Source organism: Gymnogyps californianus, chromosome 13 (genome assembly GCF_018139145.2).
Source record: "Gymnogyps californianus isolate 813 chromosome 13, ASM1813914v2, whole genome shotgun sequence".
In the NCBI taxonomy this organism is placed as follows: Eukaryota; Metazoa; Chordata; class Aves; order Accipitriformes; family Cathartidae; genus Gymnogyps; species Gymnogyps californianus.
The window spans coordinates 19,895,167-19,906,612 of NC_059483.1; the positions used below are offsets into that span (position 1 = coordinate 19,895,167).

The 11,446-nt window shown below is 70.5% G+C and overlaps 2 protein-coding genes across 2 annotated transcripts; both read left to right on the forward strand.

The window, feature by feature from the left end:
* The first annotated feature begins 21 nt into the window (after positions 1–21).
* LOC127021696 (uncharacterized) lies at positions 22–1,070 on the forward strand. Its single transcript, XM_050904892.1, has 2 exons — positions 22–801; positions 900–1,070. The coding sequence occupies exons 1-2, from the start codon at positions 22–24 to the stop codon at positions 1,068–1,070; spliced, it is 951 nt and encodes a 316-aa protein (XP_050760849.1).
* A 6,115-nt stretch (positions 1,071–7,185) lies between these two features.
* Positions 7,186–10,728, forward strand: CAMKV (CaM kinase like vesicle associated). Its single transcript, XM_050904893.1, has 10 exons — positions 7,186–7,283; positions 8,481–8,612; positions 8,698–8,772; positions 8,850–8,988; positions 9,068–9,188; positions 9,628–9,703; positions 9,784–9,920; positions 10,012–10,090; positions 10,165–10,252; positions 10,462–10,728. Exons 1-10 carry the CDS (start codon positions 7,189–7,191, stop codon positions 10,726–10,728), a joined length of 1,209 nt encoding a protein of 402 aa, XP_050760850.1. The 5' UTR covers positions 7,186–7,188.
* Positions 10,729–11,446: the final 718 nt, after the last annotated feature.

Sequence of the window (11,446 nt, forward strand, 5' to 3'; positions counted from 1 at the left end):
ACTGTGATGCAGGTGGTCGCTATGGTGATTGAGCCCCCCCGCCGCCAGGCAGGGCTCCGGGGATCAGAGCCAGCCCTGGATGCAATGGGGGCCAAGCCGGTGGAGAGGTACAAGGCTTTGTGCGCCGTCGTCATCGACACGGGGACAGGCCACACCAGGAGCGGGCTGGCTGGGGACGAACAGCCGCGGTCGGTGGTGCCCAGCCAGGCGAGGGGCGGCCCCGTCCTCACCCACGGCGTGGTCACCGACTGGGACAGGCTGGAGGAGCTGTGGCACCGCGTCCTCTACTGCGAGCTGGGCGTCTGCCCCGAGGAGGTGGCAGTGCTGGCCACGGACGCCCCGCTCTCCCCCACCGCCAACCGGGAGAAGGTGGCCGAGCTGCTCTTCGAGGGCTTCGGGGTGCCGGCCATGCTGGTGCTGCCCCGCTCCCTGCTCGCCGCCTACTCCTACGGACACACCGCCGGCGTGGTGGTGGGCTCCGGTGCCGGCACCTCTTACGCGGCGGGGGTGCGGGAGGGCTACGCGCTGCCCCACACCACCTTCCGCCTGGACGTGGCCGGGGACGCCCTCACCCTCTACCTGGGCCGGCTGCTGGGGTCCCGCGGGGTCCACCTGGGCACCGACCCCCTGCGCCGCTTGAAAGAGACCTGCTGCTGCGTCCTGCCGGGGGCCGGGGGGGCCCTGCCCCTCACCCTGCCCGGCACCTCGGGGCTGCTCCTGGGGGACGAGCGGTTCCGCTGCCCCGAGGCGCTGCTGGCCCCCGCCGCCGTGGGGCTGCCAGGGCCGGGGCTGCTGGAGCAGGCGGCCCGCAGCCTGTGCCGCTGTGGGGGCCCCCCCGGCCACCCCCCGCCTCGCCTGCTGCTGGCGGGGGCACCACGCTGCTGCGCGGCTTCCCCCAGCGCCTGGCCGCCGAGCTGGGGGTCCCCCCCGAGGCCGCCCCCCGCCGCCGCGCGGCCGCCTGGCTGGGTGGCTCGCTGGCCGCCTCCCTCGACGCCTTCCAGGGTGCATGGGTGCCACGGGACGCCTACTGGGAGGGTGGCCCTGCCGCCGTGCACCTCCACTGCTGCTGACCCCAATAAAGGGCCAGGGGTGGCGATCGGCAGCTGCGCCCCCTTTTTTTTCTCCCCCTGCCCCCCCCCGCCGACCCCCCGAAAGGAGGGATGGGGTTTATTTGGCCCCGTTGCCGGGCCGACGTGCGCAATTATCGCTGATTGCCTGGCGGTTGCCATGGCGATGGCAAGCACGCAGGGATGCGGTGCCGCGTGGCGCTTGAGTCACGGACACGCTGCACCCCCCACCGCCGCACCCCACCGTGTGCCCCCGGGCACCGGGCTGCCAGGCTGGGCTGGCCCTGCACCCCCGCCACCCCACCTGGGGCAGAGGGGTACAGCCGGGTGCCCCCACCCCATGTCCCCCCACCCGAGGCAGAGGGGTACAGCCGGGTGCCCCCGGCCCTGGCACCCCCACCTCGGGCAGCCCAGGCTTGCTCACTGCAGAGGTCCTGCAGGAAATGTCACCCCAGACCGGCCATGTCACCCCGCACCCAGCTCTGGGCTCACCACGGGGCAGTGGGAAGGGTGGTGGATGCACAGGCCGCTGGGTGCATGGGGCGGTGGGTGCACGGGGCGGTGGGTGCACAGGGCAGTGGGTTCATGGGGCGGTGGGTGCACGGGGCGGTGGGTGCACAGGGCAGTGGGTTCATGGGGCGGTGGGTGCACGGGGCAACGGGTGAGCAGGGCAGTGGGGCAGGGCAGTGGGGCAGGGCACAGCCTGAACAAACGCTGTTGGGCTCAGCAGAGCCGATCACCCCAAAATGGGGCACGGGGTGGCCCAAGATCTGAACCAGAGCCGGGGCCAGGAGGGGATTGGGTGGGCAGTGACGGGACCCCAGGGCAGTTCTGCCACGGGCAGGAGGCTGGTGCCAGGAGGTGATGGGCGCCAGCCGGGCCGAGGGGTGCTGGAGGAGCGCCGGCCCGTCCTTCGTGCTGCGAGCCGCCACCGGGCAGCCCCGAGCCGCGGCGGGCGCCTGCCGGGTAATTGTGAGTTATGCTCCAGGTTCCCGCGAGGTGCAAAGATTAATAACCGCGCCGCGCTGCTGCCGATCGGTATGATTAAACCCTTGATTAGAAGCTCAAACTACAGTGCCTTGCTAATTCCCCTGCTCTCACGCGCCGTTAATTACCCGGCGCGGGTGGTGGTGGGCCCAGGGCTCGCGGGGCTCAGTGTTGCGCAGGGGACGGGTGCAGGGGGTGCCCCGGGCTGCCTCCGCCTTGGGGTGCTGGCTGGTCTGCCTGTGTGCAGAGGGGAGGTGCTGGCTTTGGGGACGGGACCCTGGTGTCCCCCATTCATGGGCCGGCCCGACCCGGGCTCGGGGGGCTGTGGGTCCTGGGGGAGGACGGCCACATCCCCATGGCAGCTCAGGACGGCACGGGCTGGATGGTTTTGGGGAGCTGGGGTTTGGTGGGTGCAGGGGCAGGAGGGGAGGGGAGGGGAGGGAGGGGAGGGGAGGGGAGGGGAGGGGAGGGGAGGGGAAGAGAGGGGAGGGGAGGGGAGGGGGTGTGCAGCTCGGAAGCGGCACCATATGGGCCACAAATGCCAGCGTGCAGCACGCAGCTGTTTGGGAGGCTCTGCACACGCGGCCGTGTTGCGTGAGGAGCGAGGTGCTCTGGGGGCTGGGGGAAGGGGCTGGGGGCCCGGCTGCGCCCCCGGGGCTGTGCTGCCTGCCCTGGGCTGGGAGCCATGCCTGGGCTGCGGGTAGAATTAAGAGTATCGGGGTGGCCAATTTCTTGCCCCTTTCTTGCCTCTTGGCCCAGGCTGTGGGGCACAGACAAGCCCTGCCCGTGGGGGAATGAGCGGGGCCTTTGGCCCCACAGCTGGGGAAGGAGGACGAGGGAAGTTGCCCGGTTCCCGCAGGATCATGGCACAGAGGCAGGACCATGTGTCTGCCTGCGCCTTCATGGCACCTTTTCGTGCCCTCGGGGGACAGACACCTGTGATGCTGAGCCCGCACTCAGCATTGCTAATAACCTGCTCCCGTCCCATCCCATCCATCCCATCCCATCCCATCCCACACCATCCCATCCACACCATCCCATCCATCCCACCCATCCCATCCCATCCCACCCCATCCATCCTATCCTGTCCTGTCCCATGCAGAGCTGGTGGCCATGGCACAGCCCAAGGGGACCCCGGCTCACCCCGGTGCTCCGTATCTTGCATCAGTCCCCAGCACCTCACCTCAGCAAAGCCTGCTGTGACACCAGGGCTGCCCCGGCTCTCGGGGCTAGCTTGGCAGGATGCGGCCTGCAGGGCACGGCGTCCCTCTGGGCAGCCAGCCCCTGGGGCGAGGAGCTCGGACGGGGACGGTGGGGCCAGGCCCAGGGGAGATCCGCGGGCAGTCCCGGCTCACTCGCCTGGGCAGCAGCCGGAACGGAGCGAGCCGCGGGGGCTCCGCAGGTATTTACACGCCCCCCCGAGCCGCTGCCGCGTGGGCGATGGTGCGGGGTCCCGTAGGGTCCCCCGGTCCCCGAGGCGTGGCACTGCCCCAGCCCGGTTTTGGTGGCTTTGCCGCCGCCCTCCCCATGGGCGCGGGGGCCGCCCCGGGGGACACGGCCGCCCCGTCCCGCCGCGGTGCCAGCGCCACGCGTGACCCGTCCCCGCGGGTGCCTCTCCCGCGCCCGACGGGCGGGGCGCGAAGTTTGGCGGTGACGTCAGGGGCGGGGCGGGGCGCCCCGGGGGGGGGAGGGGCCCCGCGGTCCCGCCCCCCCAACTTGCCGCGCCGGGCGCGCGGGGCCGCGCCGCGACGGACCGACGGCTCGGCTCGGCTCGGCTGGGCTCGGCTCGGCTCGGCTCGGCTCTGCACCGGCCCCGCGCGGGAGGGAGGGAGGGAGGGGCGCGCGGCCCCCCCCGAGCGGCGGCCCCGGGCCGCGGCCCCCCTTTGCGGTCGGAGAGGCGTGCAGGTGAGCGCGGCGCCGCGCCGGGACAGCCCCGAGCCGAGCCGAGCCGTGCCGGTCCGTGCCGTGGGCGAGGGGGGGGCGGGCCCGGGGTGGGGGGCGTTGCTGGGATTTGGCACTTGTTGGCCTGGGGCTGCCCCCCGCTCTCCCTCCCCCCCCCCCCCCCCCGCACCGGACCCCCTCCCCGGTGGCCCGGGACAGCCCGGCGGGGCCGTGCCGGGCCGTGCCCGAGTGCGTGTGCGCCCCGACGGCTGCCCGCTGCCGCACCGCCCCCGCCGGCACCCCGCGTCCCGCAGAGCCCGAGCCCCGACGGGCGCCGCGGGCACGGCGAGATGCCGGAGCCCGGCTCCTCCCGCGCCTCCCTGCTCGCCCCCCCGGGCCGCTCCTGCCCCGGTGCCGCCCCCGCGTCCAGCGCGGAGCCCGGAGAGCCGGGCCGGCCCCGTGGCGGGGGGTGCTGCCGGGGACCCTCGTCCCGCGCCCCCGCCGCCGAGCATCCCCTCCCGGGCCCCCTGCCCCTCTCTCCCGCAGCCCGCTCCCTTCCCGCTGCCGCATCGCTCCGAGCCGGCCACGGCCGAGACCTCCCCTGCGGTGCTCGGCCCGGGCTGCACCTCCGCACCCCCCCGGGGCTGGGGGGGCTGGGGGGCGGCGGGCTCCGGCCCGGCCCCGCGGGGCGGTGGGGCTCCCCCAGCCCTGCCTCTGCCCCAGCCCGGGTGCTCCTGCGGGCAGCGCGGGGCTGGCGCAGCCCCTCCGCCTCCCCGCTGCCTGCCTGCTGCCTGCACTGCCAGTATTTCGGTCCATCTCGGCCCGGCTGCGTTTGTGCCTGTCCCCGGTACATCCTTCCCCTGGGATCTGGGGGGCGGGATGGCAGCGAGGACCCCCCCTACGGACACGTCCAGGGCGGCTGCAGGTGGAAGGGAGGCCGGAGACGGAGCGCCGGCCGGTGGCACCCCACGCTGTGGGGCAGAGCTGGGGCTTGGGGGGCTGGGGGGGGGCCCGCCGGCAAGGGCTGCACGGCTGCGTCATCCCTCCGTGCCGTCCGCACCCGGCCACCCACTTCCCCGCTATTGTCTTACACCCGCTGTTGCTTCTGCTCCCAAATTAGATGCTTTGGGGGGGGGGGGGGGCTGGCTGCATGCAGGTGCCAGCGCAGCACCCAGCGCAGCACCCAGCCTCCCCCCCGGCACCCCGGGGAGGAAGCACTCACCCCTTTGCCCACCCCTTGCCTGGGTGCCCCTGCCACAGTGGGGCTGCTGTCACCTGTGGGGCGCAGGTGCTGGCCCCGATGTGGGGCTGGGTGCCAGCCTCCTTTGCGGGGTACCCCGGGTATGCTGAGACCCCCTGAGCCAGCCCGGGGCAGGGGAGGGTGCCGGTGCTCAGCCCCAGCAGGATGGGTCCCCGATAAACCAACGGGAACTAATTTTATGAGCGCAGATTAGCTGAGCGCTTGCAGAGACAGCAATAAAATCCCAATATATCATCCCACCCGGGTCCCCTTCCCGGCTAATCCTGGCATCACGCCGCCGGCGCTGGCAGCCTTCCCACCCACCCACAGGCCAGCCATACCCCTGCCAGCCCACGGCACCGAGCCCGCCGCCACGCCAGCGGCTGCCAGGGCAGCCCTCGTCCCCCTCGGCCGGGCACGGTGGCATGGCAGAGCCGGCGTCGCATGGCATGGGGACACGGAGGTGCCAGGCAGGGCACGTTTGCCGGGAAGGCTGTTGGGATGAGCTGAGTGTGGGCAGGAAAGCCTCACCCAGTCTGTGGCATGGGCATGGGTGTCCTGTGGGTGCTCTGCTTCTCTTTCGGGACTGGGTGCATCCTGAGCGGGACGGGGCCGGGTGCTCTTGCCCGGTGTGGGCTTTCCCAGCAGGAGGGTGCCTGGGTGTCATGCGAGCTGGGAGCACCCATCCTGCGGGCATCGCTCGGGCAGGCACGGAGGCAGGTCAGCCCGGAGGGATGGAGGCAGGAAGGAGCATCTCCCCATTCCCCAGCTCGCTGCACCCACGTCCCACCCAGATTTGGGGTCAATCACATCAGTGAGTGCTTAGGTGCATGCCCTGGGTGCTGCAGGCAGGACCACCTTCCTCCCAGGGCCGTGTGGCGGGGCCGGGGCCATGTACCCGCAGGTGGGTCGGGTGCTGCCGGGTGCTGCCCGTCCCTGCCCCCTCTGAAGGATGTGCCGCTTTCTGCATCTCCAGCTCCCATTGCCATAGCAACAGGCTCGGAGCTTGGGTACCCGCGATGCTGGCTCCCGCATCCCGCACTGCCATCCTGCCCGCGGCCCTCGCTGCCGGGCCCTGGGCGCTGCCGGCACGGCACGGCGAGGCCAGCACATTGCAGTGTGGTGTTTCGGGAGCTTTAGCAGCGGGCGATGGGTGCCTCCAGCGTTGTGCCAGCTTCCCGTCACGGGGTCCCGCTCGGGCCCGTCCAGGAGGGCTGGGGGGCCTGGGGAGCCCTGTCTCCTTCTGAGCCGTCAGAAAATAACGTCAGTTGAAACTTCCTCCCGGTAACGGGGTGGGAAAGGGAAAAAATCCGCTTTATGGCACCAGTTCTTTGCTAGGAAGCTTCCAAGCAGGGTCTGGTTTCCAAGGGTTCCTGGCAGGAAAGCAAGGGGCAAAACGTTCCTAAAGGGCCGGAGGAGCCGGCGCGTGCTGGTGCCGGTGTCCTGCCCACTGCCGGCGGCAGGAGGGCTGGCACCGCCAAACCGCGGTGCCCACCTCCCTGGTGCTGCAGTGGGGCTGTCGGGGCTGGTAGAGGATGGGGAGCTGAGGCTGGTGTAACTTGCTGCACATGTGACGGTGTGTGACAGTGCTCCGCCTGGGCTACAGAAATGTCACCATGAGGCAAAACCGGGCTGACAAAAGGGAAAGGGTCTGTTTACCTCCGCTTGCCTCCCCAGCGGGTGCTCCAGGCTCTGCGCTAGCCCTGGCTACTTAATAAATCATTAATGATCTGCAAATGAGGGCCGGAGGAGCCGGCTTGCGGCTGCACCGGCAGCCCGAGCCCAGGCAGAGCGGCTGGATGCCATGGGGATGGACGCACATCGGTGGGGCTGGGCACATGGTGGCTTGTGGCAGCCGGGAAGCGTGAGCAGTTGCTGTGCTTCGTCAGGTTTTACATTAATTAGCGTGGCTCGGGGCGGGGGGGGGGGGGGGTGGCTGGTGCGGCTCCAGGGGAGCCGGCGGTGCCGGGGCGCTCACCGCCTCTCCCTGCCCCGCCAGCACCGGGCCCTGCGATGCCGTTTGGCTGCGTGACGCTGGGAGACAAGAAAGATTATAACCAGCCGTCCGAGGTGACCGACAGATATGACCTGGGCCAGGTCATCAAAACGTGAGTTGGTGCCTCCCCGGCCCCGCGGGTGCCCCGGGGACCCCAACCGCCTGCGTGCCCCGGGCTGAGGAGCGGCACGATGCTGCCCGCGGGGGCTTTCGGGGTGCCAGTCCCCAGCTGGGACGGGCAGGGCGCATTTCAGGGTGGCTGTCCCCTAATCAGTCTCTCTCGCTGGTGGGTGCCTGGGGGCATTCACCGCCGGCTCAGAGGAGGGCAGCGAGGTTTCCCCGCTGCTGCCGGCTGCAGCTGGGCAGCTCTCTGTATCCCTCCCTCCTCCCCGCAAGATCTGCAGGGCTTGCAGCAATTCCGCACGATCCCGGCTCCCCTGAGTGCTCTGGGAAGCAGGAGGGCTCTGCTCCGGCAAAGGAAAGGGCAGATGTCATTTGGAGGGGAGCGGGGCGCTGCTGCTTCTCCCCAACTTTTATTGCCGTGCTGGGGGACCTGTTAGGAAGCACTCCACAAAGTGAAGCCCTCAGACCCGTTGAGAGGGTTTGACCCCAAAATATGCACCAGAAATTTTTCCATCGGCCTCCAAAACACCAGGACTGCTTGGCCGTGGGTCACACCTGGCGGGGTGACGCTGGGTGGTGGTGGGGACCTTTTTGGGTGCTCTCAGAGCTTTGCTCCATCCTCTGGGCAGCCTGTCCCAAAGCCCATGGGTCCCAGTTCCCCTGCACCCAGGGCAGCGGCCACAAGGATTTTGGCACAGCCGGGGGGGTTGGAAAGCCAAAGGCTTTGCCGGAGTGGTGCCGAGTGCCCGGCCGATGGGCTCGAGCACCATTAATAGTACAACAGAAATATTGCAGCATCCCCGGGCAACCGGCGCGTCTCCCCTTCTTTCTTCCCGACCGCGGTGCTGACATTAATGTCGGGGTGTGCTGCTGTTCCGCCTCAGCACGTCCAGCTTCGCAGCGGGTCCTACCCCAGCTGCTGTGGGGAGGGGGCTTTTTAATCGGCAAACTTTCCCCCTTCCCTGTCAATTTGCTTATTCCATATCAGTTCCTTCTCACTGCCCTTTTTTTTTTTTCCCCCCTCTGCTCTGGAGAGGTTTTTAGCCGCAGCTTCCTTCCACCCCTGCGGCATCTCCCCTCACTGCTGGGATGGGGGGGATGCTGGTGGGCCCCGGGGACCACCCGAGCACCCCGAGCTCAGCGGTCCCCAGGGTGTGGGGGGTGACGGCTGTGGGCACCCTTGCAGGGAGGAGTTCTGTGAAATCTTTCGGGCCAAGGAGAAGACGACGGGGAAGCTGTACACCTGCAAGAAGTTTCTGAAGCGGGACGGGCGGAAAGTGCGGAAGGCGGCCAAAAACGAGATCATCATCCTCAAAATGTGAGTGCCAGGGCTGGGGGGGGAGGGGCTCCCATGCGCTGAGCAAAGCGGGGACCCCCACCCGTGCCCCCCCGTCTCTCCATAGGGTGAAGCACCCGAACATCCTGCAGCTGGTGGACGTCTACATCACCCGCAAGGAGTATTTCATCTTCCTGGAGCTGTAAGTTTGGGGGGTGCGAGGGGGCCGGCTGGGGGTGCCCCCGCCGGGGGGGGTCTCGGCAGAGCTGCTGTCGGCAGGGCCACCGGCCGGGAGGTCTTCGACTGGATCCTGGACCAGGGCTACTACTCGGAGAGGGACACCAGCAACGTCATCCGGCAGGTGCTGGAGGCCGTCGCCTACCTGCACTCGCTCAAGATCGTCCACAGGAACCTCAAGGTGGGTGGCGGGGGGGTGGGAGCACCCCTGGGTGCTGGCGTGCCCCCCGCCCCGGCGCTCACAGCCCCTGCACCGGCAGCTGGAGAACCTGGTGTACTATAACCGCCTGAAGAACTCCAAGATCGTCATCAGCGACTTCCACCTGGCCAAGCTGGAGAACGGGCTCATCAAGGAGCCCTGCGGCACCCCCGAGTACCTGGGTGGGTGAGAGCCAGCCGGGCGGGTGTGCAGGGGCAGGCAGCGCTGCCGGGGTCCCAGCAGGTCCCTGATGCTCCTTGCCACCCCAGGGACTGGTCCCAGGAGCTCTCATCGGGTCCCTCCTGCTGACCCTGGGTACTCCTGGTGGGTCCCTCCCGCTCCCCATCACGCCAGGGGCTGACCCTGGGTGCTCCCGGTGGGTCCCTCCCGCTCCCCATCACGCCAGGAGCTGACCCTGGGTGCTCCCAGTGGGTGCCTCCCGCTCCCCATCACACCAGGGGCTGACCCTGGGTGCTCCCGGTGGGTCCCTCCCGCTCCCCATCACGCCAGGGGCTGACCCTGGGTGCTCCCGGTGGGTGCCTCCAGCTCCCCATCACCCGGGGGGTGAGGGGCAGGGGGATTGGGGACCCCGGGGCAGGGCCGCTCTCCTGTCCCTCGCAGCTCCGGAGGTGGTGGGGCGGCAGCGGTACGGGCGGCCGGTGGACTGCTGGGCCATCGGCGTCATCATGTACATCCTGTGAGTGTGGGGCGAGGGCTGGGGCGGCTACGGGGGGCCGGGGGCTGGGAGCTGGGCTGAGCCCCCCGCCCCGTCCCCAGCCTCTCGGGGAACCCCCCTTTCTACGAGGAGGCGGACGAGGATGACTACGAGAATCACGACAAGAACCTCTTCCGCAAAATCCTGGCCGGGGACTACGAGTTCGACCCGCCGTACTGGGACGACATCTCACAGGCGGGTGAGCCCCACGCCAGGGCGGGGGGATGCGGGGTCCCATGTTGCTTGTCCCCCCTGCCCCGGCGCTGACTTCCCCCCCGCTGTGCCCCCAGCCAAGGAGCTGGTGACGCGCCTGATGGAGGTGGAGCAGGACCAGCGGATCACGGCGGAGGAGGCCATTTCCCACGAGTGGTGAGGGGCGGCGGGGGCGGGCAGGGGGCCGGGGGGGGCTGGTGGGGGCCGCTCACCCCTCCCCGCCTCCCCAGGATCTCCGGCAACGCCGCCTCCGACAAGAACATCAAGGACGGCGTCTGCGCCCAGATCGAGAAGAACTTCGCCCGGGCCAAGTGGAAGGTGGGTGGGGGCGCCCCGTGCCTCAGTTTCCCCTCTCAGCCAAGCCCATTCCCCCATCACGGGGCTGTCAGCCTTGCAGGGGGCTGCCGGCCCCTGCGACCCCACCAGCCCCCAGCAGGCATCTCCAGTGGGGGACCCGACGCCCCGGTGAGGGGCCCGGAGTCAGGGGATCACCCGTGCCCCACGGCCCCCCGCCTCTCCCCCCGCAGAAAGCCGTGCGAGTGACCACGCTCATGAAACGCCTGCGGGCGCCCGAGCAGACGGAGACAGCCCCGGCGCCGGCCACTGCCGCTGCTGCCACCGCTGCCACCGCCACTGCCGCCACGGACACTGCGGCCCCCACGGCCCCCGGCACGCCGCCCGCCGCCGCGCAGCCCCCGGCCCCCAGCACTCCACCCGCCACCACGTGTAATGGGGACGGGGCTGCCACTGCCACCGCCACCACCACCGAGGCCCCCAGCGAGCAGACCGGCTGAGCGGCGGCGGTGGCCCCCGCACCCCCCCGCCTCTGTACATAGCCCCTGGCATGGTCCCCCCTGCGTCCCCGCCTGCACCCCCTTTTCTACGTGCCCCGACGGAGAGCCGGCCGCGGGGCAGAGCCCTGCATGGAGCCCGTCCTCCCCGGCCCCCCCCGGCCCCTCCTGGCCCCCTCGGTGGCTTTGCCGGTCGGTCTGTACCCGCCCTGCTCTCTCAGTCTGTCCCCTGCTGCCGTCCCCCCCGGGGATGCCCAGAGATACGGGGCAGCCCCCCCAGCCGCACACCCCGCAGGGCTCGGGGGGGCATCGTGCGGGACCCCCCGGGACACGCGTGCATGTGAGGGACCGCAGGTGGGGCCGCGCGGGACAGAGGGGGGGCCCCTGTGGGCAGAGCACCTGGCACCCCCTCTCTGACCTGGGGCCCCGGGGGGCATATTGCAGGGGGCGAGGGAGCACGGGCCCCCCCTGCCCGGGGGCAGCCACACAGCCCCCCACACGTCACATCTGGAGGATCCCAAATGGCCCCCCCGTGCCTCCCCCACGGTCCCCGCTTCCCTCCCTCGCAGCTGCATGCCTGCAGGGCCGGCTCTGCCTGCGGCTGCCGCCGGTGCTTTGCGTGCCTGTGCCCCCACTCTGTATCTCTGGCAAATAAAGACCCCGCTGAGGACAAACTGAGACAGCACCAGTGCCGCCTGCCCTGTCTCTCTGTGGGGCCCGG